The sequence below is a fragment of the Leiobunum rupestre genome, chromosome 10 (genome assembly GCF_980474605.1).
Source record: "Leiobunum rupestre chromosome 10, qqLeiRupe1.1.hap1, whole genome shotgun sequence".
NCBI classification, from domain to species: Eukaryota; Metazoa; Arthropoda; class Arachnida; order Opiliones; family Sclerosomatidae; genus Leiobunum; species Leiobunum rupestre.
Window position 1 is genome coordinate 19,334,497 of NC_143393.1, and position 27,545 is coordinate 19,362,041.

At 38.6% G+C, this 27,545-nt stretch overlaps 1 protein-coding gene across 4 annotated transcripts in view; it reads left to right on the plus strand.

Moving 5' to 3' along the window:
• Window positions 1–27,545, plus strand: part of by (focal adhesion protein tensin) — a 294,492-nt gene that overhangs the window by 261,790 nt on the left and 5,157 nt on the right. For 3 of the 4 annotated variants that reach the window (XM_090161244.1, XM_090161247.1, XM_090161245.1), the window contains 22 exons: window positions 2,763–2,806; window positions 4,525–4,586; window positions 4,740–4,837; window positions 5,710–5,883; window positions 6,581–6,645; window positions 6,767–6,850; window positions 8,061–8,173; window positions 9,162–9,222; window positions 9,770–9,981; window positions 13,366–13,578; window positions 14,411–14,692; window positions 15,989–16,797; window positions 19,462–19,619; window positions 19,694–20,105; window positions 20,166–20,313; window positions 20,923–20,974; window positions 21,130–21,240; window positions 22,792–22,958; window positions 23,913–23,999; window positions 24,064–24,189; window positions 25,021–25,113; window positions 25,182–25,259. In XM_090161244.1, the coding sequence (XP_090017370.1) occupies window positions 2,763–2,806; window positions 4,525–4,586; window positions 4,740–4,837; window positions 5,710–5,883; window positions 6,581–6,645; window positions 6,767–6,850; window positions 8,061–8,173; window positions 9,162–9,222; window positions 9,770–9,981; window positions 13,366–13,578; window positions 14,411–14,692; window positions 15,989–16,797; window positions 19,462–19,619; window positions 19,694–20,105; window positions 20,166–20,313; window positions 20,923–20,974; window positions 21,130–21,240; window positions 22,792–22,958; window positions 23,913–23,999; window positions 24,064–24,189; window positions 25,021–25,113; window positions 25,182–25,259 (3,649 nt within the window). The remainder of the gene's footprint in view (window positions 1–2,762; window positions 2,807–4,524; window positions 4,587–4,739; window positions 4,838–5,709; window positions 5,884–6,580; window positions 6,646–6,766; window positions 6,851–8,060; window positions 8,174–9,161; window positions 9,223–9,769; window positions 9,982–13,365; window positions 13,579–14,410; window positions 14,693–15,988; window positions 16,798–19,461; window positions 19,620–19,693; window positions 20,106–20,165; window positions 20,314–20,922; window positions 20,975–21,129; window positions 21,241–22,791; window positions 22,959–23,912; window positions 24,000–24,063; window positions 24,190–25,020; window positions 25,114–25,181; window positions 25,260–27,545) is intronic. The other variant, XM_090161246.1, reaches the window with a different exon arrangement.

Here is a 27,545-nt window from a genome sequence, read left to right on the forward strand (position 1 = left end):
TCAAGAATGTATTTATTTCTACTCAGGGAGAATGAATGTCGGGACTATCGACGGACACGTTAAGACCCTAACCCCGTCACGCTAAGGGGGGGGGGGAGGGGGAAAGGAGGCGGGTTTTTTTTTTTTTGCGTCCTCCCAGCCGCGTTAATCGCGTCGAAAAACGTAATTTTTAAGATACAATGAGATTGCAGTATAATTTGATTTTATTAAAGCGGAGGAGCATACCGGGGGGCTCAACGGGTGGAATTGGAGAAACGCTAAAAATAATCTCGACATATTCATTCTCCCTGAGTATAAATAAATACATTCTTGGCTATATATTACTAAATTATTCATTAAAATAACTACGAAAAGTGATATGAAAGTCAAATAAATAAATTTGGAAGCCGAGGTTATTAGTTCCCTGGTGTGTTTTTCAATTTGGAGATTACGATAGGATTTGTGAATGAAGATGATATTGGCCCAAAGGCTTGGATCCTAAAAAAACCGTGCACGTATCAAGCCGCGTGTCTACTTGATAAGTCGTCGTTATCATGTCGATGCTAATTCATCCACGAGGCCTATCAAAACTCCGTTTCTGAAGGAGCGCTATCTTCTTACGCGACGGTTTCGGGGTTGAAGTGGGCGCCGTTGCTGTTTTGACCTTTTCAACAGGAGGTCACCTTTAAGCCTCCCCCCTCACGTCCTTCCATATTACTTATCATCAGAATATTCACGTAATTAGCAAAGTTAGCGTGCTTAGATAGTCACTGGCTCGTGGATGACTTCTTACGAAATGCCTAGTCTAAATCCTCTTAATCTGTTAGTTTTGGCTAAAGTACTGGCAGACGTTATAGATAATGTTTTCTCCACTTCTGCTGTTTTTGTTATATTTGTAGTAGTATTCTTCTTTATTAATAAATAATATAATACGTACTTACTAAATTTTGTAATTCGTTGTCCTACCACTTCTATAGAAATGTAAGTCGACGTCCTACCACTTCTATAGAAATGTAAGTCGACGTCCTACCACTTCTATAGAAATGTAAGTCGACGTCCTACCACTTCTATAGAAATGTAAGTCGACGTCCTACCACTTCTATAGAAATGTAAGTCGACGTCCTACCACTTCTATAGAAATGTAAGTCGACGTCCTACCACTTCTATAGAAATGTAAGTCGACGTCCTACCACTTCTATAGAAATGTAAGTCGACGTCCTACCACTTCTATAGAAATGTAAGTCGACGTCCTACCACTTCTATAGAAATGTAAGTCGACGTCCTACCACTTCTATAGAAATGTAAGTCGACGTCCTACCACTTCTATAGAAATGTAAGTCGACGTCCTACCACTTCTATAGAAATGTAAGTCGACGTCCTACCACTTCTATAGAAATGTAAGTCGACGTCCTACCACTTCTATAGAAATGTAAGTCGACGTCCTACCACTTCTATAGAAATGTAAGTCGACGTCCTACCACTTCTATAGAAATGTAAGTCGACGTCCTACCACTTCTATAGAAATGTAAGTCGACGTCCTACCACTTCTATAGAAATGTAAGTCGACGTCCTACCACTTCTATAGAAATGTAAGTCGACGTCCTACCACTTCTATAGAAATGTAAGTCGACGTCCTACCACTTCTATAGAAATGTAAGTCGACGTCCTACCACTTCTATAGAAATGTAAGTCGACGTCCTACCACTTCTATAGAAATGTAAGTCGACGTCCTACCACTTCTATAGAAATGTAAGTCGACGTCCTACCACTTCTATAGAAATGTAAGTCGACGTCCTACCACTTCTATAGAAATTTAAGTCGACGTCCTACCACTTCTATAGAAATGTAAGTCGACGTCCTACCACTTCTATAGAAATGTAAGTCGACGTCCTACCACTTCTATAGAAATGTAAGTCGACGTCCTACCACTTCTATAGAAATGTAAGTCGACGTCCTACCACTTCTATAGAAATGTAAGTCGACGTCCTACCACTTCTATAGAAATGTAAGTCGACGTCCTACCACTTCTATAGAAATGTAAGTCGACGTCCTACCACTTCTATAGAAATGTAAGTCGACGTCCTACCACTTCTATAGAAATGTAAGTCGACGTCCTACCACTTCTATAGAAATGTAAGTCGACGTCCTACCACTTCTATAGAAATGTAAGTCGACGTCCTACCACTTCTATAGAAATGTAAGTCGACGTCCTACCACTTCTATAGAAATGTAAGTCGACGTCCTACCACTTCTATAGAAATGTAAGTCGACGTCCTACCACTTCTATAGAAATGTAAGTCGACGTCCTACCACTTCTATAGAAATGTAAGTCGACGTCCTACCACTTCTATAGAAATGTAAGTCGACGTCCTACCACTTCTATAGAAATGTAAGTCGACGTCCTACCACTTCTATAGAAATGTAAGTCGACGTCCTACCACTTCTATAGAAATGTAAGTCGACGTCCTACCACTTCTATAGAAATGTAAGTCGACGTCCTACCACTTCTATAGAAATGTAAGTCGACGTCCTACCACTTCTATAGAAATGTAAGTCGACGTCCTACCACTTCTATAGAAATGTAAGTCGACGTCCTACCACTTCTATAGAATTTTTTTAAGATTTTATATAGCAATCCAATAATTTTTTTTATAAAGGCGTATATTAATACATTTAAAAAATAAGCCTAATTTAATTTGTTGTCGTGCCAACCGCTGTTATATATCAATGCTAATGCTTGTAATGTCGATGACTAAACTTGTTGTACAATTATTTCTATGCAGAAAAGTCCAAGCTCACGATCGTTAGAAAGGCCACGAAGTCCACGGTAAGTGTCACCCATATTTCTCGCCATATAATTAAATGTATAATAATTGGACCGAAAGAAGCCTAATCTTTACGCTAGTTGGCTCCAAAAAAGGTTCAAATCTTGGCAATTCATCAATTGATACACCTTATTATGGTGTGTAATTTTTAGTTTTTTTAAATAAATAAATAAAACATTTATGAATAAATAAATAATCGTTGTAAAATTTCATGAGCTTAATCGTTTGGCCAAGATCGAAGTGTAGTATCGTAGTGTAGTACCTTACTGCAAAGAAGTGTAGTACCTTACTGCAAAGAAGTGTAGTACCTTACTGCAAAGATCCAAGTGTAGTACCTTATAGCAAAGATCAGTGTAGTACCTTATAGCAAAGATCAAAGTGTAGTACCTTATAGCAAAGATCAAAGCGTAGTACCTTATAGCAAAGATCAAAGTGTAGTACCTTATAGCAAAGATCAGTGTAGTACCTTATAGCAAAGATCAAAGTGTAGTACCTTATAGCAAAGATCAAAGTGTAGTACCTTATAGCAAAGATCAAAGTGTAGTACCTTATAGCAAAGATCAAAGTGTAGTACCTTATAGCAAAGATCAAAGTGTAGTACCTTATAGCAAAGATCAAAGTGTAGTACCTTATAGCAAAGATCAAAGTGTAGTACCTTATAGCAAAGATCAAAGTGTAGTACCTTATAGCAAAGATCAAAGTGTAGTACCTTATAGCAAAGATCAAAGCGTAGTACCTTATAGCAAAGATCAAAGCGTAGTACCTTATAGCAAAGATCAAAGCGTAGTACCTTATAGCAAAGATCAAAGTGTAGTACCTTATAGCAAAGATCAAAGCGTAGTACCTTATAGCAAAGATCAAAGTGTAGTACCTTATAGCAAAGATCAAAGTGTAGTACCTTATAGCAAAGATCAAAGTGTAGTACCTTATAGCAAAGATCAAAGTGTAGTACCTTATAGCAAAGATCAAAGTGTAGTACCTTATAGCAAAGATCAAAGTGTAGTACCTTATAGCAAAGATCAAAGTGTAGTACCTTATAGCAAAGATCAAAGTGTAGTACCTTATAGCAAAGATCAAAGTGTAGTACCTTATAGCAAAGATCAAAGTGTAGTACCTTATAGCAAAGATCAAAGTGTAGTACCTTATAGCAAAGATCAAAGTGTAGTACCTTATAGCAAAGATCAAAGTGTAGTACCTTATAGCAAAGATCAAAGTGTAGTACCTTATAGCAAAGATCAAAGTGTAGTACCTTATAGCAAAGATCAAAGTGTAGTACCTTATAGCAAAGATCAAAGTGTAGTACCTTATAGCAAAGATCAAAGTGTAGTACCTTATAGCAAAGATCAAAGTGTAGTACCTTATAGCAAAGATCAAAGTGTAGTACCTTATAGCAAAGATCAAAGTGTAGTACCTTACTGCCAAGATCAAAGTGTAGTACCTTACTGCCAAGATCAAAGTGTAGTACCTTACTGCCAAGATCAAAGTGTAGTACCTTACTGCCAAGATCAAAGTGTAGTACCTTACTGCCAAGATCAAAGTGTAGTACCTTACTGCCAAGATCGAAGTGTAGTATTATTTTCGTATTGGCTATTAAACATCTCTCCATGTCCAATATTAAATTCGAATTGACCTGAACAGTTGTATTGTAAATTTAACTAAATCCTAGCTTTAAAGATTGAAAGACTCTTATATCTGACACGTTTTATATTCCGTGAATTAGGGCGATCGGAGCGGCTCCAACTTTCACAATGGATATCACCTACATAACCGAGAGAATCATAGGTAATTACATTTCGCTACGTATCATCGCGTTTAATTGAATTTGTCTTTGGCCCGGAGGGGTTTGCGTCGTTTTTCTTTGTCGTCGCGTCTTGTTTCGTTTCGTCGGGGCTTGCGGCGGAAGCGCCTTTTCATTATTTTTATTTTGTTTGGCAGCTCTCTCGTTCCCGGACACGGCCAACAACACCACTTACAGGAACAATCTGAGCGATGTCACCAAAATGCTCAAATCCAAACACGGAAATAAATACATCGTAAGATACCACTAATTTATTTCCAAATTTGTATACAACTAATAATATAAAATTGAAAACACCTTACGCTAATTGATTAAAATAATAAACACAAAAAACCCGTTCATATTGCGTAAGTAAAAGTAGGTTTATTTATTTACAATAAAATATAAATTGTCTCGCCTTGACAATGACACAAGGTTGTGTCGAAACTGGTCGGCCTTTTTATATTTTATTGTAAATAAATATAGCTACTTTTACTTACGCAATATGAACGTGTATTTTTGTTTATTATTTTAATGTATACAACTAATTGAAATAATATAAACAAATACAGGGTGTTTCAATAGGTTATGCAAAGATTTTAGGCATTTGTAGGGGGTGAGTTGAGAAGTATGCCTGTTTTTCCCCCATTTTCCTACGATGAGTTTAAAGAGCGCCGGAGAGCTTCAAAGTGTGGCCTACTAGTCCCTGGAAGTAGGCTGCAACACGCGCAAAGCCAAGCAGCAGGGACTTTAAATACTGTTTAAGTTTACTTTTGTACTCTGGTTACTTCGATTTGTTTACAAAGTCCTTTTTTACCTATCACACGAACCCAAACCTGAATGTTCGCATTTCCCTGCCGCTTGGTTTCGCGCTTGTTGCAACCTACTTCCAGGGGCTAGTAGGCCACAGTTTGAAGCTCTCTGGCGCTCATTTGACTCATCGTAGAAAAATTCGAAAAAAACAGGCATACTTCTCAACTCACCCCCTACAACTCCTAAATATTTTTGCATAACCTTTTGAAACGCCCTGTATATAGATTTAGAGATGGGATATAGGTAAATAGAGATCGGTCGGTAAGCCGCTGTATAAAAATGATTCTGTCACTTATCTTTTCCGGGATTTTGCAGGTATTCAATTTGTCGGAGAAACGCTACGATCTTCAGAATTTCAACCCTCAAGTGCTGGACTTCGGCTGGCCCCAGCACCTGGCGCCTCCTATCGAGAGGCTGTGCAGTCTTTGTAAATCGCTCGAATCTTCGCTGAAATCCGACTCCAACCACGTAGCTGTGCTGCATTCCAAAGTATGCCTCGTTTTCCTCCCTTACAAATATATTATACAAATTCTATCGAACTGTAATAGAAAAAGTATCCACTCTTTTAGAGTACCTATAGAAATTTTAGTCGGTTTTCTTTGAAATTGTTTCTAGAATCTACAAATTGTTATAGAAAATTACCCAAATTTCTAGAGATGCCATAGAAAATGTTGTTATAGAAAGATCACCCAAATTTCTAGAGATGCCATAGAAAATATTATTATAAAAAGATTACCCAAATTTCTATAAATTTTTCATTTATATTTATATGAAAAATTTATGTTAGTACAGAATCTCTAGAAAGTGGGGAAATGTTTGTACAGAATCTCTAGAAAGTGGGGAAATGTTTGTACAGAATCTCTAGAAAGTGGGGAAATGTTTGTACAGAATCTCTAGAAAGTGGGGAAATGTTTGTACAGAATCTCTAGAAAGTGAGGAAATTTTTGTATAGAATCTCTAGAAAGTGGGGAAATTTTTGTACGGAATCTCTAGAAAGTGGGGAAACTTTTGTGAAGAATCTCTAGGAAGTGGGGAAATTTTTGTACAGAATCTATCTCTATAAATTTTGATATTTTTTCTATAGAATCTCTAGAATTTTTTCTATACAACCTAGAATATCCGGAAATGTTTCTATAGAACATTTATAGAATAATTCATTAATTTTCCCTTTTTATTCGTCGTATAGGGAGATAAAGGAAGAATCGGAGTTGTTATTGCGGCTTATATCCATTATTCGACAATCTGCGCCAAGTAAGAGCTCTTCCATTTTTACGTTTGCACTTTGACTGCGAATGAAACGTTACGGGTCGATGTACTTCGGCTGGCTGGCTGGCTGGCTGGCTGGCTGTTTATACTTTAATTTTTTTTCTAGTGATGATCAACCGCTGGATAGGTTGGCCATGAAAAAATTCTACGACGATAAACTGAGCAGCTCTATGCATCCGTCACAACGCAGGTAATTAATTTTTCTTTATCGCTTAAGTTAAGTAACGTAATTAACGTACGTATGACACGTCCTGTTCTACGTCCTGTTTTCTGCAAATTATCTGTGACAACACTGACAATTCGTGACCGAAAACTATCGCTACGCCCCCATTGAGAGGTGACGTCACCTATTAAGTTCACGTTCGTTTTTGACAAAATGGCGCCGTTGTTGTCGGTTAAATTATTAGGCTAAGTCAGATTTAGACCTTAAATTTTTGAAATTGGTTCTTTAAAATTTTAAGTAATGGTAATAAACCATTGTATTAAGTAAAAATAAGCAGTAAGCCGCGTATGGTTGAGGTTTTTTACTTAAATTCACTGGAATCCATTCTATTTCTAAACTTAAAAAAATTAATGAACTAACAAGGAGACTACCCGAGTTGATTTTCTCCGATTTGGTTCAAACTCAGGTGGTAAGTAGACCTTCGTGTAACTTGAAAATCTCTAAAAGGGTGGACAAGAATGGGCTTTAGTTTTGCCATGGCAACCAAAAATGTTTTTCACAACTTAAAACTGATTACTCGTATTTACTCAATATATGTATATTTTCTCATATTTACCAAAATTGACGTATATTGGTCCAAATGTACCAGATTTAGCCATGATCTGAATTATGTATCTAATTGATGAACCTTTTTTAATTTTTTGAAAAATATTGTTAGGGGGGGGACCCTTAAAATCTTCGGCTTTCCCATGTTAATTTTCATAGAGAAAAATCAGTTTTTAAGTTGTGAAAAACATTTTTGGTTGCCATGGCAAAACGAAGTCCCATTCTTGTCCACCCTTTTAGGGATTTTCAAGTTACACGAAGGTCTACTTACCACCCGAGTTTGAATCAAATCGGAGATAGCTACCTCGGGTAGTCTCCTTGTAAGTCTAACTAAACTTTATCCCCTAAGCCCCGACTAAACCTCACGTAGTGATAGTTGAACCGAATTCTTGAGGCGCTTCAAAGCGCCTGATGTACCCCATTAAGCCTTCCGATTTAGGCCACGCCTACCGTGTCAAAATATCGGGAACAGTGAGTCCCTTTTGGTTCTTGGTCCATGAAAATATTTATTAGTGGATCGGATTTATCGCCATGAAACTGAGCTGACCGTAGTTCTTCCTTTGGCGTTATACTTCTGTTTTTGACGTTTCTTTTGATAAAGTGAAATAATTAATCGAGATAATTTTTCCAGATACGTTCAGTATTTCTCGGGTTTACTTTCGGGGACGATAAAGATGAGCAATCGACCGTTGTATTTGCACCATCTTGTCATTCACGGGGTTCCAAATTTCGAACCCAAAGGAGGTACCCATTGCATTCTTTTATTTTTATTACCATAAGTCTATAGTTAAAGGCCTAGGTTTTCTTCTGCCTGTCACCCTTAAAATTTACTTTCCTTCCAAACAAATACCCTGGTGGTAGGCTGACGTGTTCCGCTGTTGGCCTACCACCAGGGTATTTGTTTGGAAGGAAAGTAAATTTAAAGGGTGACTGGCAGAAGAAAACCTAGGCCTTTAAGTGTGTCTGTTAGTATTACTGAGAGCTATGTGTGACGTAGAATTGACGTTATACCCAAAATCCAAAGCGAAAATAGCGAGAAAAATACTCAACTTAAAAAAGAGTATTCCTAAATTATTTTTAAGGTACGATAAACTGTGATTATCCCAACCCCTTAATGTTGGAAGTTAATATCATTTTAAATCAGAGTTGTAAGAAAATATTTCAAAAAATTACCTACGCCCTTTTTCTAGTAAATGTTCAATAATTTTCCGAAAAAAAAAGGTTTAATTACATAATATTGTTCGCCAATTTAAATTTCGCGGCATTTTCGGCTCATTTTTTCTATACCAAAAGTAAAAATAAACATCTAGACTAGTTTAGAATAAAAACTTTAAACGTAATTGGTTTAAATTTATTTTTCTGATTTGTGGAAAATATTCCTGAAAATGAACTATTTTAAATAATGGACCGATTCTAATGCGTCAAAGCTCATTTTAAAGTGTTTTTGTATGAATGGAAATAGAAAATTTTAACATGTTACACTAATTTCGGTTAAATATTTATTTTCAAACTGCAGAAAAAGTCAAATCGCAAATTTTTAAAAATTTAGTACACCGAATATACTGACACACTTACTTAATTATTAACTTACGATATTAATATATTCGTTAACCTCTTTTACGGTTATTAATGCCGCTTAGCCGTACCAGGTACCACTATACAATGTATATTTAAATTAGTTGGAATATTTAGTGATTAGATTTGTTTAAATTGTTTTTTAATTTGGTTGTAGGTTGCCGAGTGTTTATAAAAATATACCAAGAAATGCAAGCGGTCTATACGTCCGGAGTCTAGTAAGATTACGCATAAAATTCTCCAGTTTCAATAATTTAATGGTATTTTTAAATACCACAAGTATAGAGTAATAGCACTCCGTAGCTTTGGCCATGGCCGCCATTTTGGTCGCAAATTTTTTATCTATAGGAAAGAGGATGGGTGACGTACTAGAACGTCAGTGCCATTACTCTTTACACTCTTTTACGAAGTCGGCCATTTCATTACAGGCCTAATTTAAAATAGTACAGGCAAGGGCGCCTGCACGTGCTCATCAGCTCGAGACGTCGCGCGCACTTGACCGCGTGAAGCGGCCTCGCGTGCGCTATTTGATATCAGACCTCTAATAAAATGGCAGCTCTCACAAATAAGGATATAAAAGAGTGTATAGCCAACTTCAATAGTTTTGACACTCGCTTCTATTTTATCGCAATTGGCCTGGACATTTTAAGAAGGCGCGGTGCAATTTTTTTGAAACCGATAGATGGCGGTAATGTTATTGAAACTGGCAAATTGTACATTTAATTATTTAAAATGAGAGTATTGAAATGGTCTCAATGAACGCAGCGCCGTCGGTGAACGAGCGAGGAGAATCATCATTAAAATCGAGCCTAGTCTTTCGTTGCGAGGCGACGTCTTAATCAAATGCTACCACAAGCGGCAACGACCTCCGGGACGTTTCCCAGTCTTCCGGCTGCAGTTCCACACCGGCACTCTCACCGACCAGAAACAGGACAAGCTGGTCTTTCTCAGGGAGGAGTTGGATGACGCCATTTACGGTAATGTCCGCTTTTATGAATCTAAGATTTCCTAATCCCATAGTGTTCTACAAATATTAATCTACAAATATCTAGTGATGGGCCGAAACCGATATGATATCGGTATAGGTTGCTGATATCGCGATTTTGCCGATAAGTCGGTTCGCGTCTAAATTACCGATATTTTCAGATTTTTATTTATATTTTAAAACCGATATTATCAAAAACAAGGCAGATGGCACCACTAACCTCGACCTTTGACTTTGCTAATTTATTAGTTAGATATCGGTATCGGTAATAATCGGTTGGGAATCGGTAATAATCGGTTGGGTATCGGTACTAATCGGTTGGGTATCGGTAATAATCGGTTGGGTATCGGTAATAATCGGTTGGGTATCGGTAATAATCGGTTGGGTATCGGTAATAATCGGTTGGGTATCGGTAATAATCGGTTGGGTATCTGTAATAATCGGTTGGGTATCGGTAATAATCGGTTGGGTATCGGTAATAATCGGTTGGGTATCGGTAATAGTCGGTTGGGTATCGGTAATAGTCGGTTGGGTATCGGTAATAGTCGGTTGGGTATCGGTAATAGTCGGTTGGGTATCGGTAATAGTCGGTTGGGTATCGGTAATAGTCGGTTGGGTATCGGTAATAGTCGGTTGGATATCGGTAATAGTCGGTTGGATATCGGTAATAGTCGGTTGGATATCGGTAATAGTCGGTTGGATATCGGTAATAGTCGGTTGGATATCGGTAATAGTCGGTTGGATATCGGTAATAGTCGGTTGGATATCGGTAATAGTCGGTTGGATATCGGTAATAGTCGGTTGGATATCGGTAATAGTCGGTTGGATATCGGTAATAGTCGGTTGGATATCGGTAATAGTCGGTTGGATATCGGTAATAGTCGGTTGGATATCGGTAATAGTCGGTTGGATATCGGTAATAGTCGGTTGGATATCGGTAATAGTCGGTTGGATATCGGTAATAGTCGGTTGGATATCGGTAATAGTCGGTTGGATATCGGTAATAGTCGGTTGGATATCGGTAATAGTCGGTTGGATATCGGTAATAGTCGGTTGGATATCGGTAATAGTCGGTTGGATATCGGTAATAGTCGGTTGGATATCGGTAATAGTCGGTTGGATATCGGTAATAGTCGGTTGGATATCGGTAATGGTCGGTTGGATATCGGTAATGGTCGGTTGGATATCGGTAATGGTCGGTTGGATATCGGTAATGGTCGGTTGGATATCGGTAATGGTCGGTTGGATATCGGTAATGGTCGGTTGGATATCGGTAATGGTCGGTTGGATATCGGTAATGGTCGGTTGGATATCGGTAATGGTCGGTTGGATATCGGTAATGGTCGGTTGGATATCGGTAATGGTCGGTTGGATATCGGTAATGGTCGGTTGGATATCGGTAATGGTCGGTTGGATATCGGTAATGGTCGGTTGGATATCGGTAATGGTCGGTTGGATATCGGTAATGGTCGGTTGGATATCGGTAATGGTCGGTTGGATATCGGTAATGGTCGGTTGGATATCGGTAATGGTCGGTTGGATATCGGTAATGGTCGGTTGGATATCGGTAATGGTCGGTTGGATATCGGTAATGGTCGGTTGGATATCGGTAATGGTCGGTTGGATATCGGTAATGGTCGGTTGGATATCGGTAATGGTCGGTTGGATATCGGTAATGGTCGGTTGGATATCGGTAATGGTCGGTTGGATATCGGTAATGGTCGGTTGGATATCGGTAATGGTCGGTTGGATATCGGTAATGGTCGGTTGGATATCGGTAATGGTCGGTTGGATATCGGTAATGGTCGGTTGGATATCGGTAATGGTCGGTTGGATATCGGTAATGGTCGGTTGGATATCGGTAATGGTCGGTTGGATATCGGTAATGGTCGGTTGGATATCGGTAATGGTCGGTTGGATATCGGTAATGGTCGGTTGGATATCGGTAATGGTCGGTTGGATATCGGTAATGGTCGGTTGGATATCGGTAATGGTCGGTTGGATATCGGTAATGGTCGGTTGGATATCGGTAATGGTCGGTTGGATATCGGTAATGGTCGGTTGGATATCGGTAATGGTCGGTTGGATATCGGTAATGGTCGGTTGGATATCGGTAATGGTCGGTTGGATATCGGTAATGGTCGGTTGGATATCGGTAATGGTCGGTTGGATATCGGTAATGGTCGGTTGGATATCGGTAATGGTCGGTTGGATATCGGTAATGGTCGGTTGGATATCGGTAATGGTCGGTTGGATATCGGTAATGGTCGGTTGGATATCGGTAATGGTCGGTTGGATATCGGTAATGGTCGGTTGGATATCGGTAATGGTCGGTTGGATATCGGTAATGGTCGGTTGGATATCGGTAATGGTCGGTTGGATATCGGTAATGGTCGGTTGGATATCGGTAATGGTCGGTTGGATATCGGTAATGGTCGGTTGGATATCGGTAATGGTCGGTTGGATATCGGTAATGGTCGGTTGGATATCGGTAATGGTCGGTTGGATATCGGTAATGGTCGGTTGGATATCGGTAATGGTCGGTTGGATATCGGTAATGGTCGGTTGGATATCGGTAATAGTCGGTTGGATATCGGTAATAGTCGGTTGGATATCGGTAATAGTCGGTTGGATATCGGTAATAGTCGGTTGGATATCGGTAATAGTCGGTTGGATATCGGTAATAGTCGGTTGGATATCGGTAATAGTCGGTTGGATATCGGTAATAGTCGGTTGGATATCGGTAATAGTCGGTTGGATATCGGTAATAGTCGGTTGGATATCGGTAATAGTCGGTTGGATATCGGTAATAGTCGGTTGGATATCGGTAATAGTCGGTTGGATATCGGTAATAGTCGGTTGGATATCGGTAATAGTCGGTTGGATATCGGTAATAGTCGGTTGGATATCGGTAATAGTCGGTTGGATATCGGTAATAGTCGGTTGGATATCGGTAATAGTCGGTTGGATATCGGTAATAGTCGGTTGGATATCGGTAATAGTCGGTTGGATATCGGTAATAGTCGGTTGGATATCGGTAATAGTCGGTTTGATATCGGTAATAGTCGGTTTGATATCGGTAATAGTCGGTTTGATATCGGTAACAATCGGTGTGGGAAGAAACTACTCGTCTGGGAGAAATTCCTGGCATTTCAAACATACGATCTTTCAATATTTTGATTACATTCATAATTTAATCATTAATTTAAAGACCGCCGGTAAATCTCTCGGGCTTGCGGGTAAGGCAGTTGAGGACCGACTACGAGGGGGGTAGCGAGATATAAAGATCAAATAATGTCGACACCTGTAAAACATTCGGTATAGCCGGTACCACTACGCTGGAAAGTAATTACCTTTCTTGTTATCTTTGGTCCAGATTCGAGGTTTCCCTTCGATGGCAAGGTGGAATTACAGTTCTCCTCAGTCCCGGAAGAAATCAAGGAGAATGGCTCGGCCATCGACGCCATTATGCCCATCGACAGCGTCAACGAACCCATGGTCAAGTGGGACTCTTACGAAAACTTTGATCTCATCCCGGAAGACAATCTGGAAGGCATCGAAGGTCTGTGTGCTCCATCCAAGCTTAAACGTAAGTCTTCCAAAATCAAACGTCACGGCAGGTTTATTCTGCTTTAAGAGGTTGGGTTACGAAGGTTTTTGAGGTCAGACTCGCTTACCTAAATCCTAAATTACTACATTGGGAAATTTATGTATTAACTTTGTCAGCGGCCAACTTTGATCTCCATGAGCAAGCATTTTCCCACTTTAATGCGCGTGGCGCTGAATTCGTACAGTTTTTGGTATTGGCTTCAATGCAAAAACTATTCTAAAAATAAAATTCCCGCTGGGGGCGCTCAACTCATACAGATATCTTTTGCTCGTAGGTTAACTTAGAAACTTCAACGAATGGGTTGGCCACTATAGCGCGAGATTAAAGTTGGCCTTGCTTTGACTAAAGATAACCTAAATTTTAAATTAATATTTACTTTTAATTTCATTTAATATTTACTTTTAATTTTCAATTCATATTTACTTTTAATTTCAATTCATATTTACTTTTAATTTCAATTCATATTTACTTTTAATTTCAATTCATATTTACTTTTAAATTCAATTCATATTTACTTTTAATTTCAATTCATATTTACTTTTAATTTCAATTCATACTTACTTTTAATTTTCAATTCATATTTACTTTTAATTTTCAATTAATTTTATTAAATTATTTTCATAATTGTTCTCACTAGCTTCTCTTTATCTCCAATAAAAATAATCATAAAATTTCCCTCCTTCAAAAGAAATTCTGTAATTTCTGTTACTGGTATAGCGTCGTAACCTAACCTCCTAACATTTAATAACCCTGTTCGCAGTTCAATAGATGAAGTAATTTTCGGACGGTTTTTCTCCCGTATTAAACGTAGTGATTGCACCGACCGAGGGTCCGCTAGATGGCAGCATCTACGCGACGGTCAATAAAAAGAGATCGAACCAAGTCGTAGCTACGGCAGCCCCCTCCGCCACATCCTCCGTCAAAGGAGCCAATAACACCAACAGCCTCAGCGACTCCGAAGGCATCCACACCATCAGCATGGACTCGGGGATATCGTCGGCGTCCGGCGCTCCTTCTGGAGCCACCCCCACTTCCAACTTGACCCACGCCATCCACAACGGAAGCAGCGGGCATCCTTCGCCTTCGACAATAGGTCAGCTTTGTTTCAATCTCAATTTCCCTTTTTCATCCCGACCTGTGTATTTGGATGTTTCAATTGTATATTATCAAGATCTTTTGACGGAGAGGTTAACGCACTCGCGGTTTTTTACGCGCAACTAGTTCCTCAATTTTAAATCGGGAGAAAATCTCACTGCGCTGTTTCGCGCCATCTATATTGGTACCCCAAACCACCTTTTAAGAAATTATACAAATTATTTTTTTGTACCAATATAATAATTTGTATCCTTAATTATTTCTAATATCTTAACATACTAATAGAGATTGTACGATATAATAATGTAATAACATTCAATAGATGGCGCGTCGTATTGTAAATCTTTCCCCCCTTTCTTGCAGAGATCATGAAAACTAGGAGGTATTGTATTCCTAGATGAAAACAGGCTATATCTGAATATCTGTTAACCTCAATACATTCTTGATTCCTCTGACGCATGTTAGATGGCGCGACGAGACGTGAATATTTTCCCCTCTACCTTTACGCTTGTCAGGCCCGTATATGGGGGGGGGGCGCCAGGGGATGCTCAGCGCCCCCAAATGAATACTAGAGCATCCCCAACCCGACCAATTTAAAAAAAATCGATTGCTCAACTAAAATATTTGTCTATTAATTAAAAAAGAGCTACATCACAATTAAATTTCAGTAAATATTTAAAACGTTTTTACTATAGTTTGGAAAAATTTGTTTTCACGAGCTTCACTGCGCCAAAATTTTAAATATTTCAATTTCGAAAAATAACAAAATGAAGCCATTTTCGGTATATTTACTAATTTCAGTAGTGGGAGTTAAAAATTACGATTTTTAGTAACAAGGCGTTGGCGTCCACCCCCCTTCCCCAAAATTTCAGGGCAACCGAGTTTTGGTGGCTGGTTACGTTTCGTTATACACCAGCGCGATAACCCATTGAATTGGGAATAGTACCGCTAAAATGTAGAAACAAATTTTTAAAAATTTAGAACTCTATCATTTGTCGGTGGCGCCATCCGCTGTTAGCGGCGGAAATTATATTAAATGAAAATGACTTTTTTCCAATATTCCACCCGTATAATGATAGATGGCGCCACCCGTATAATGATAGAGTTGGCGGCTGAGTGCACCGACTCGAAATTTCCGAATTTGTTTCGCGAAACCGCGACTCCCGAACGCACCTATATGCCATTCTAGCGGTACTATTCCCAGTTCAAAGCGATAACCTCCCCGTCAAAAGATTCTGGTCAAGTAAAAGTATTTGACCTAATTGGAATGAAACATTTGCGTCGAATCCGTCAGCGGACGTCAACGGCGCGGACTCTCGCGCGGCCTACAGCGGCGGAAACAAATCCGAACAAGCCCAACTGGACGAACTGTTGAGCGGAATGTTGCGCGAGATCGAGTCCATCCCCGACCCTCCGTCGATCAACGGCGTCTACGGCCGCAGCCCGTCCGTCCCGCGTCGCTCGACCACCACGAAGTTCTCGACCATCACGACGACGTCCACCTTGCAGAGGACGCCATCCCGAGGCCCACCCAGCCCCACGTCGGCCGTCATCAGCGTCAACGGCACCCGCCAGTCCCTGCCGACCACCAGCGCGCCTAGTTGGCTCACGGAGACGGCGTTCCAAGGAGACGAAGACGACGGCGTCCCTTACCACGCCCGCAAGACCAGCGCCCCGTTCACCTACGGACTGACCTCCGAGAGCCCGGCCATCCAGCGGCGGCGCCGCTTCTTGTCCGACTCGGCGCACCCCGTCGTCGGCTATCGGGGCCGGGACGAAGACTCGCTCTTCCGGGACCTCTCCGTCAGTCCGGAACCCGGGATGGGTTCGGGCAGGCAGGAGGAGAACAGCTTGACGTGGCTGCAGAGGCACCAACAGAAGCTGAAGGCCCGCAAGGAGGGCCGCGGTTGGGAAGATCGCCAACAGATCGAGCACCAACTCATTCAAGAGCTGCGCTCCTCGTCGCATACTCGCGCCAAGGGGGAAGACGAAGTTGACGCCGCGCTCGCCACCCTGCCCAGTCCTTCGCGAACGCTCGCCCCGGAAGCCGACCCAACCGCCGCTCTCACCGACGTTTCCTCCAGGGAAAATTCGCCTTCCAAGGTTAGTTTCTTTGTTCCTTTACTCGCTTTCTAGATCGCGCTATTTATACCTTTAATCGCGAGTATACAATACCTGTTCACGAAAGAAGTTGCCGTTGAAATATCTATCACGCGTGGAAGTGTTTCACGGTGTTCGTTTTAATGAATTTTTATATAATCTCGGAAAGCGTTTAAATATATATTTGTTCATATTTTCTAATATCAGAAGTGTATAATAATTTTCTAATATCAGAAGTGTATAATAATTTTCTAATATCAGAGGTTTATAATACATTTCTAATATCGGAGTTTTTTATTTCTAATATCAGAAATGTATATTTTCTAATATCAGAGATTTGTAATACATTTCTAATATCAGAAATTTATATTTTCGAATATCAAGTGTATAAATTTCCGTCTAAAATCACCAAAGCACATACCGTATTACGATTGAAACTTTACAGCCTGTATTTCTCCTTAATGATTTAAATTTAGAAATTAAATTGATTAGGATTGTAATAATGTGTATAAAAATCAGGAAGATCCACGTTTCAAGCCAATAACATTTTCAGTATAGGGAATATCTTGCAAAAAATTTATTATGTAGTTCCGAAATCCGGTATAAATCTTCGCTTAAATCATTGTAATACCGCTTTAAGGGGGAAGAATACAGTAAAAGCCTCTTTTTCGTTCAAGCTGAACGTTTCTGTGTGAACAATTACATAATTGAATTATATTTTTCTTATTAGGCTGAACCTTCCTCTAGTGCTTAAAATAATTTTGATAATTCTAATATTAATAGTTAACGAGATATAAGGTCCTAACTAAAGGGTAGTTTGGGTGCTTGCCCAACTTGTTTAGCTTCTGGGGTCCGAATTAAAACGTAATAACGTAATTAATTTTAAATTTTAAATTGTCAAAAATATTTAAGCACTAAATAAGAGGCTGTTCTACACTTAAATATTAATTTTATAAGTTAAAATACAAAATTAAGAGTTCAGCTTGAAATAGCGCGAAAGTAGACAATGGCCACTGTAGTCTTCCCCCTTAACTTCGATATTTAAGCATTCCAAAACTAATTATCCCAGATTAAGTCTAAACATTTCAATTTATTTTATTTATTTTTATAATTCTTAATAATATTTATTTAATAATTTAATTAATTTACCGAAAACCTTCGATTCAAAGTCAGTTTTTGGGCCATTCACAAGCGGGTGTTGCCTCGCCACTTCTAAGGGCCCAAAATATGATTCCCAAAATAGAATCCATTTCCTTCGAAGTAAACATTTTGAAAAAAATAAACGTTTTAAAAAATACGGCACGATTACGAAGCGAAAAAATCTATCTTGAAAAAGCTCCCTCAACGCGACACATACTTTTACGGAGTTTATTTTTTTACCTTTTCATTTCGGCGTATACTATCACGAGAAGTAACGTAATACAAATAAGTATGACACTTCCCATTCTCCCGAGCTTATGTGATTGATCAGTCAACGCTTTGAAAATGCCAAATAGTGATAAATTATTAAATTTGAACATATTAAATAATTATTAGCGATTCACTCGCGAAAATTGTATATTGAAAAATTTAAAAATTAAAAACCAACAAACTTGTCTTGTGCACAAGTATTAAAAGGTTTATTAAAAAACCTCTGTTGTTTTTGAATAAACTTTTTAATACTTGTGCACAAGACCACTTTGGTGGTTTGTAATTTTTAGTTTTTTAGTATAAATTTGAACATAAAATTAATTTTTGTGAAACACTCGCTTAGTATCTGAAAGTAGTTATTTCATATTTGGGCAACAGAAACAGTATCATCCGATTACGCAATCACTCCGTCACAGATTATCAAGTATGGATCAAAGAATTTCGCATTTATCCCACCAGGGCGGATTGGCGTTATTTACGGTTGACACCAGCTTTAGTTCATAATAACAATAATAATCAACGAGGCTAATAACCAAGGTACTATCATCAGGGTTGCTACACGTCAGGGAAATCAGGGAAAAGTCAAGAAATTTAAAATGGGCCTAGATAGTCGGGGAATTTTAAGAATTTGTAAAAATTCAGGGAAAAGTCAGGGAATTCAATTTTATCTTGACACTTTTTGAAGATAATTTTACCCTGACAAATTCTATGATTATAATTTATTTCTTTAAAGTTTGGCTAATTTTATCACCATTGCAATAATCTTTTTACTGAAATACAAGTCTATTTAAATTTATTAACTCCCGATAAAAGTAAAATATAACACAACATTTTTCACCTTAAAACGTCAGGGAAAATCTCTTAAAATGGCCAGGGAAAACAGGGAATAATCGGGGAATTTGAATCGGAAAATTTTGTGGGAACCCTGATCGTGGGCCCAAGTCTGCTAGCGACCTTTAATGTATTTAATGCAGGAGGCTGGTTCACAATAAGCATTGTAAGGGGGTGATTGCTAGCCCTTCTAGCCACGCGAGCCAACAGCTCCCTACACTCCCTTATTACCGTTAACTTCCACAAGTTTTGATGGAAACCGAAGAGTTTTAATGCCTTTAAATGAGGTGACCGAGTTACTCTATTTAATAGAAACCGTTCATATTCGTACTTACGCGTATTACGTTACTTACGGTACAACGCGAGTCGAGTTAAAAAGTGCGAATATCGTCGCAATGACTCCCGTCCATTTGTCTAATCTCGCAGACGTCACCTTTACACGTCCACACGGCGTACAATGGCTTCTCGACGACACTACCATCGGACAGTAAACCTCCGCCAGGGGGCAAATCGTCGGGGACCAGCGCGCCCAACTCCCCGATAATTCCTTCTCGATCCAGCAGCAGAGAAATCACGAGAACCAAGTAACTAAAAATAGCTCAGTCATTAATTCCGAACGTCGTCACACGAAAGAACACGCTCGCTTTATTTATCGCAGATTCCAACACTGGCAGACCCAACCGAAGCAGTCGTTGTCCCGACAGAAGTCCGACACGTCGTACGACCGGGAACGACCTTTCGTGTCCGTCAAAAGGACCCATCAGAACGCCAAGGAGCAACTGTCGAGCAACGGCGGCGAAGGCGGTGGCGACGCCTATCCGGAACAACTACTGGCCTTCGGGAGCGCCTACCCTTACCAGCAACACCCGCAACAGCACGCCCCCTATCGCAGACAGTTCTCGGACATCTCGGACAGTTCGCTGCCCTTAAACTTCTTGGACGACGAGAAACAGTCGCCTTCCTCGGTCAGTCCGGGATCGAGTCGATTGGACGATCTGGAACAGTCTATCCAGTCTCTAGCCAGACGATCTCAACCAACTCCTTCTTATAGTCACTCCACCCCAATTAAAGTAATGTGTTTTGGAATCTACCTTCGACCTTAAAATACCAATGTCACTTTTTACCCGCAGAGAATATCGAGCGAAATTGAAACGCCAATATCTTGGAGCTCTTCTGCCGCCCCCGTTAGTCATAGTCCAGCCGGAAGTCCCCTGCACGCCGACCGACCAGCGACACCCTCTTTCCCTGTCGCCCCGAGAACACCTTACATGAATCAAGGTAAAATACGCACGCTTTTAAATAGATGCAATCGGGATTGTTGATTTCTTGAAGAAATCGAAATTAAACTTTTCGTTTTAAGCGGAAACTTTTCGTTTTAAGCGGAAACTTTTCGTTTTAAGCGGAAACGTTTCGTTTTAAGCGGAAACGTTTCGTTTTAAGCGGAAACGTTTCGTTTTAAGCGGAAACGTTTCGTTTTAAGCGGAAACGTTTCGTTTTAAGCGGAAACGTTTCGTTTTAAGCGGAAACGTTTCGTTTTAAGCGGAAACGTTTCGTTTTAAGCGGAAACGTTTCGTTTTAAGCGGAAACGTTTCGTTTTAAGCGGAAACGTTTCGTTTTAATCGGGTATTTGGGTTTGATTAGGTTTTTTTTGGATTTTAATTTGCTGTTTCTTATTAATCATAAATTGGCTTTTCCTCTTGATAAATTGATTAATATTTTACGCGCATCTTAATTTTTATCTTAAATTTTAATCTAGTTTATATTTAATTATTACTTGTAATTTAGTTTTCTCTGAATTGGAATAGCTTGTGTACATTTTCCCCAAATAAGCTGGCGATTTAAATCAGATAATTTTCTGCAATTAATATTTTTCCATTTCTTAAACAGAGTCTCCAGTATCGTCAACAGGGCTACCGCCAAAAAGTCCCACGTTATCACGGTAAAAATCTTTTAACACAAAATTTTTAATTATCTAACTCGAATTGATGAAACTAATAATAACGTTTTTTTGAAATATTTTTCTATTGTTTTTTTTCTAACTCCCTAACCCTCTAATTTTTGGCAAAACACGCTAACTCGGAATTGGGCCTGTAGAGTGTATCGTCGTGAAAATGTACCTCTGAGTCCTACGTACGTTTCTTCCTTCTCTTGGTGCCAAAGTTCTCCTCAGCATAATAGCTACTGCGTCAGCACTTTGCCTGCCAGGTATATAACCGCACTAATCATTTTTGCCGTCGCCTACGTTATTATAAAGGCCCGTGCGCGGGACATTTCTTCAATTGATTTCTGTCATTTTAAATCGACACTTCCCGCCACTAGAATCTCTCGTATCTGCACCTAATGTTGCCTAGCCCTTACCTACAAATACAGGGTGTTTCAAAAGGTTGTGCAAAAATTTGAAGGAGTTGTAGGGGGGGAGTTTAGTAGTACGCCGGTTTTATTTCCATTTTCCTACGATGAGATAAAAGAGCGCCAGAGAGCTTCAAAGTGTGGCCTACTAGCCCCTGGAAGTAGGCCGCAGCAAGCGCCCTCCTTAGTGTTGTGTGGCTTCATCTTAAAGGCCGACTACATAGTTATTCGGTTTACTCTGTCTTTCACTGGAAGCGGGCTCGCTGCACGACACATGTGCCATGCAAGCAGCCGACTACCAGTGAAAAACAGAGTAAACCGAATAAATATGTAGTCAGCCTTTAAGCATAGTCGGAGTAAAATGACACATTTCGTTAATTTAAATAGTTTTAATATAAATTGTGGTGCTGTTAAAAGTTAAAAATAACTTTAAAAAAACCCTTCCAGATGAGAGCGCCATCTTTCGCGAATCAGAAGCAAACATCAAAGAAACAGGTCGTCGTGTCGTTAAAATTTGCACTGGATTTTAGAATAACGTAGGCAACGGTTTTACCCTACGAACAAACACTTACAGCTTTGATATGTTGATTGTTCGCCTTTTAAAATTATTTTGACACTTACAATTTAATAGTTGATTTTATAAAATGCCTTTACGCTTGCCCAACTTGTTGAAATGTTGCCCTGGAGTAGTTCAGCCAATGCTTAAGAATGAGTTCATAAGCTCTTTAGTGGGCGAGAAAACGGATCCACAGCTGAAGCGGGGAGGCAACATTTCAACAAGATGGCCAAGGTTATTTTATAAAAAGAACTGTTCAATATACCATACTTTTTTGACGTCACAATGTTTTTTTTTTATTTAATAAAACAACCCGATTTCAATAAAATAAATCGTTTTTTTTTTTCAATTTAAAAAAAACCCCGTTTTAAATCGGTGGGGCCCTAGGCAGATTTTGGCGGGGGCCTATGTAAGGAAAACTCGAAGGTCCAGAAGCTGAGAGCTTATGTCACGATAATAATGAGTTTTCAAATAATAAAGTAACAATCCTGATATGTTTTTCTCTTAAACCGAATCATTGAAAAATCCATTGATTTCATCAGTGAGTGAAATTTTGCAAAACCAGTTAAACAGTAAAAGTCCGCTGATTTTTCAGAACATAATTTGTTTTTGCAGTTGGTGGGGGCCCATAAGACTGTGCCTAGTAGGCCTAGTCCTTAATTCGGCACTGATAACAATTATAAAATTGATTAATAAACTAAACACGATTAACATTTTAATTAAAACCTTTTAAAACTTCGAAAACGGCGTAATTAATATTATTACGTTAGTTCAATTTGTTGTCTAAATGCATAGTTGTCAATAATACAAACTTACAAACGACATTGTTTGGTCTCTTTCTGTGAATGTAGAAAGGACCGAAGTCCATCTCCCGCGACCCTACAGGCGTTGAGACAGGGTTTGACCAATCCGAATTTGGATCATCCGGTGGCCGGTACTCCTTTCACGGAAAACGGTCAAAGTTCGCCTTCGGTCTACTTCGGACAATCCAGGAGGGCCAGCCTGCAGTCCTTAAACGGTAATACAAAGAACCTATTTAGCTCACTGAGAACGTACGAGTCTACCTTCCACGCCTCCTAGCGTGATCTACTTCAATTTACATAATTTCTAAATTTGTTTCGAATGCTGAACTCGTGGCGGTACAAGTTCATCCACGAACGTATTTAGATTATTGAGAACCAATGAGTCTACCTTCTCAGCTCGTTAGCTAGATCTACTATCTAAGATCCTTCTCAAACGAAAATACTTTAGTGTATACTGCCATCTAGGAGCAACAAACACAACACCCGACACAAGGAGAACGCAACCCGTCAAAAGTAGAGCACTTTCTTGTGTACAATTTTCATTGGTTAGACGCTGCTGCCGTCGGAAGGGGAAAATTCGGAAATTGTCTTCCCCCTTTCCGTAAAACGTTCCGCGTAAAGGTTCGTCCAATGAAATTTGTACACAACACGGCGTTAGCGTGTTTAAAGGCCAGCTGCGTTCTCCTTGTGCTTGTTGCTCCTAGGTGCCATCTAGTATCGTTCGTAAGAACGTTTTCTTTCGAGAAAACTTCCTATAAGAAATCCCTCAGAAGATCTATTTAACTCTTATTTAACATAAAGCTGACTATTTCATTTATTTAATTAATCATAAATTTCTAAATAGTTGGTAGATTCTCAATTACTAGATCAAAATATGAAAGCAAATCTCCACCAGATGGCGTCAATGTTGTTCTTAAGTAAATTGGTTGAACCGTACATTCTCGATAACCTTGAAGGCCTAGGATTTCTTCTGCCAGTTTTCCTTTAAGTTTTCTTCCCGCCGCGCAAATATACTGGTGGTAGGCCAACCGCGGAACACGTTGGCCTACCACCAGGATATTTGCGTGGCGGGAAGAAAACTTAAAGGAAAACTGGCAGAAGAAATCCTAGGCCTTTAATATGTTCTTGGTCACCGAATATGGCCTAAAAACCGGGTTTATCTTATTCAGAACCGGGAGAAGTAATTCACCACCATCCATTATTCGTTAAAGACACTTCCAAGTACTGGTACAAGCCCGACATCAGTAGAGAGGATGGTAAGTCCTTCACGCGTCTTCTTAGTCAACGCGCGAGAGGTTGACCGTTTTCTTCTCTTTGCAGCCATTAGTTTACTGAAGGACAAGACGCCAGGGACGTTTATCGTCAGAGACAGTAATTCGTTTCCGGGAGCTTTCGGATTAGCCCTGAAAGTGGCCACACCGCCGCCTAACGTTCAAAATAAAACTGGTAATTTACACCGTAATCATCTTCAATCTTAATGATTAAAAAGTATAAAAACCTTTAATTGTTAAAGAATTAATCATGATTAAGCGATTAATTTTTTTATTAGGATTAGTTCATTTTAATTCGTGATTTTAATCATATAATCTTTTGAATAATCATGATTAAATAATTAAAAAATAATCATTCAAATTATGAAAGGATAAATCGTGATTAAATTATTATTGTAAAATTAAAATTACATCATTACAATTATGATTTAAGCATTTTTAATCTCTTGAGTGTCCTAATAATCGTAATTAAAAAAATTAAAAAATAATCAGTCAAATTATGAAAGGATAAATCATGATTAAATTATTGTAAAATTAAGATTACATCATTACAATCATGATTTAAGTATTTTTAATCTCTTAAGGGTGTCCTAATAATCACGATTAAATAATTAAAAAATAATGAGTCACATAATTAAAAGATAAATCGTGATTAAATTATTGAAAAATTAAGATTACATCATTACAATTATGATTTAAGCATTTTTAATCTCTTAAGGGTGTCCCAATAATCACGATTAAATAATTTAAAAATTAATTACCATTAAATTAAATTATTAAAAAATTAAGTTTACAATCACGTTTTAACCATTTTTAATCCTTTCAGTGACCTAATAACCTTCATTATATTATAAACACCAATCGCGATCAAATTACAAAAGAATCATTTTTAAATATTGTCAATCACTAATGAATCATTTTTAATCCTTTGAGAGTGCCCTAATAAAGTTAGTGATCTGCCCCTCGCTTCGTTCAAATGGTATTCAGAGACTGTTCGTTTTTGCAGGGGACTTGAGCAATGAACTCGTGCGCCATTTTCTTATTGAACCCACAACGAAAGGAGTGAGACTGAAAGGATGTCCGAACGAGCCCATTTTTGGTCCGTAATTACTTCCATCGATTAACGTCAATCTTAAGAAAATATTTTGACTGTTTTTAACTCATTAGGAAGTCTATCTGCATTGGTCTACCAACACTCAATTACTGGACTCGCTCTTCCTTGTAAATTGTTACTACCAGAATCAGGTACTTGTCCATTTTTTCTTAAGAAACACATCACCAGCTTTGCCAGTTCTTGAAACACAGCCAAAAAATTATCGATTTTAAAATAAATTATTGTATGCCTGAAAACTGGCGGTAGATTTAAATTGTGTGTGAAATAGTGACGTTAAACTTGTGAAATCAATTTTTTTAATAACACTTGAAGTTCGACCGATTGAAAACTAATGTTTAAAAATCGCAGTTTTAACTGGTTTTCAGCCAATTAAAAAAATTATCGTACATTATCGTACGCGTGAGCTGAATTATCGATAAATTATCGGTGTGTACGATAAAAAAAAACACGTGAGAAGAAATTTCCGATTCGTGGCGACGAACCCGCAAGAGCGTGTAGAAAATTGGAAGTCTGGAATCTGGGAGATAACATTTGCTAAACAGTTTTTAAATGGATCGAACTTAGGAATTAGGATCGAATTTTATCGTAAGATCGTATTTTTGTCATGCGATCCAGCCTTTGGATCGTACATCGTACCATGAGTTCAATTATCGTACAAATACGATCCGTATCGTACATCTGGCAACTCGGTACTGGGCTCTGGGTTGATTTGATTGACTTTATGGGGAGGATCTTATTAAAGCTTATTTACATAGGTTAGAACTCGGTGTACTTTCGTACGTACTAAAGAAGGGGGACCGTTACCTACTGCTGATCTTTATCCAAATTGGAATTATAGCTTCCCAAGCGCCACCTTGATTGTAAAAAAAGTACTAATTATTATTATTATTTTAAATGTAAGTATAATTTATTTATAAAGAAAGCCAAAATGGCTGTTTTAAAATACTATTTTCGTACTTTAAAAATTGTATTTTAATTATCAATAATTAAAATTAGAATGCAGGTGGCGCTACTAACGGGCCTCTACTCCTAAAGCACGAAAAATGTTTACTACGGCTTAGCCGTATGTTTACAAGACTATGCCAAGGCTAAATTAAGAAATATATGATTAAAGCCTAAGACACATGCCTCCGCCTAATTTTTCAAAGACTTCTTTATTTAATAAACTATATGAATATGTAATATAATTATTTACCTCTACACTGCTATTTCAATTATCTTCAGAAACTCGACTCCATATTCCATAAAAATACAAAAAAAATCTAAAAAATAGTTCCAACAATTCATCGATAGATGGAGCGTCGGACGCCATAATTCCCCTGGGACGCCATCTTCCAGTTCGTAACGGTCCCCTACATATCTCTTTTGAATTCTAACCTGTGTAAATAAGCCGTGATCTTACTGAGGCGGGTTGGAGGCAACACTAAAAATCATTTTACAGGGCTTTGCGATTAGTTGTTTTAGGCAATCCAGTCGGTTATCGAGTATCAATTTTTTTGTCATCGAGTATTCGAGTCTGTTATCGAGTATCATTTTCTTTGTCATAGAGTATTCGAGTCGGTTATCGAGTATCAATTTTTTTGTCATCGAGTATTCGAGTCGGTTATCGAGTGTCATTTTTTTGTCATCGAGTATTCGAGTCGGTTATCGAGTGTCAATTTTTTTGTCGTCAAGTATTCGAGTCGGTTATAGAGTATCAATTTTGTCATCAAGTATTCGAGTCGATTATCGAGTATCATTTTTTTGTCATCAAGTATTCGAGTCGGTTATCGAAAATCAATTTTTTTGGTCATCGAGTATTCGAGTCGAGTAATATTGAAGTCGAGTCGGTTATCGAGTATCAATTTTTTGTCACCGAGTATTCGAGTCGAGTCGAGTAATCGAGTACTTGATTAAGGGGAAACTTTCTCTTATTCGAGTCGAGTAACTTGAAAAAACCTCGAGTAATATTTTGAACGAGTCGGGTTATCAAGTACTTTATTAGGAGCTGGTTTTATTCAAGAAATTATGAAATTAAATTTAAAAGGAGCCAAAAGTAACTTTCAAATACCGAAAAATATTCGTTTAATTTAAATGAACCAGTTTCCAAAACTTTGTAGGTACCGTTTATTGCACCCCAAAAAGTTGTAAAAACTCCTCTTTGAACTTTGATCAATAGAAAAAACAAATACTCGACGAGTTTAGAGAGCTGCTTATTCGAGTAATCGGGTACCCGAATATGCAATGTTTTGGTTCTCGGTAATCGACGAGTATTATATAATTACTTATTCGAGTTCGAGTACTCGCACAGCCCTATCATTTTAACATAGTCATTATCTCTAACTATTAATAAATTCTTGATCTTATACAATGGTAAAGGGAGTATAAAGTTCTTTCGAATAAGAATGGCAAAAGTTTAATGTAGTGTTGTTAATTTT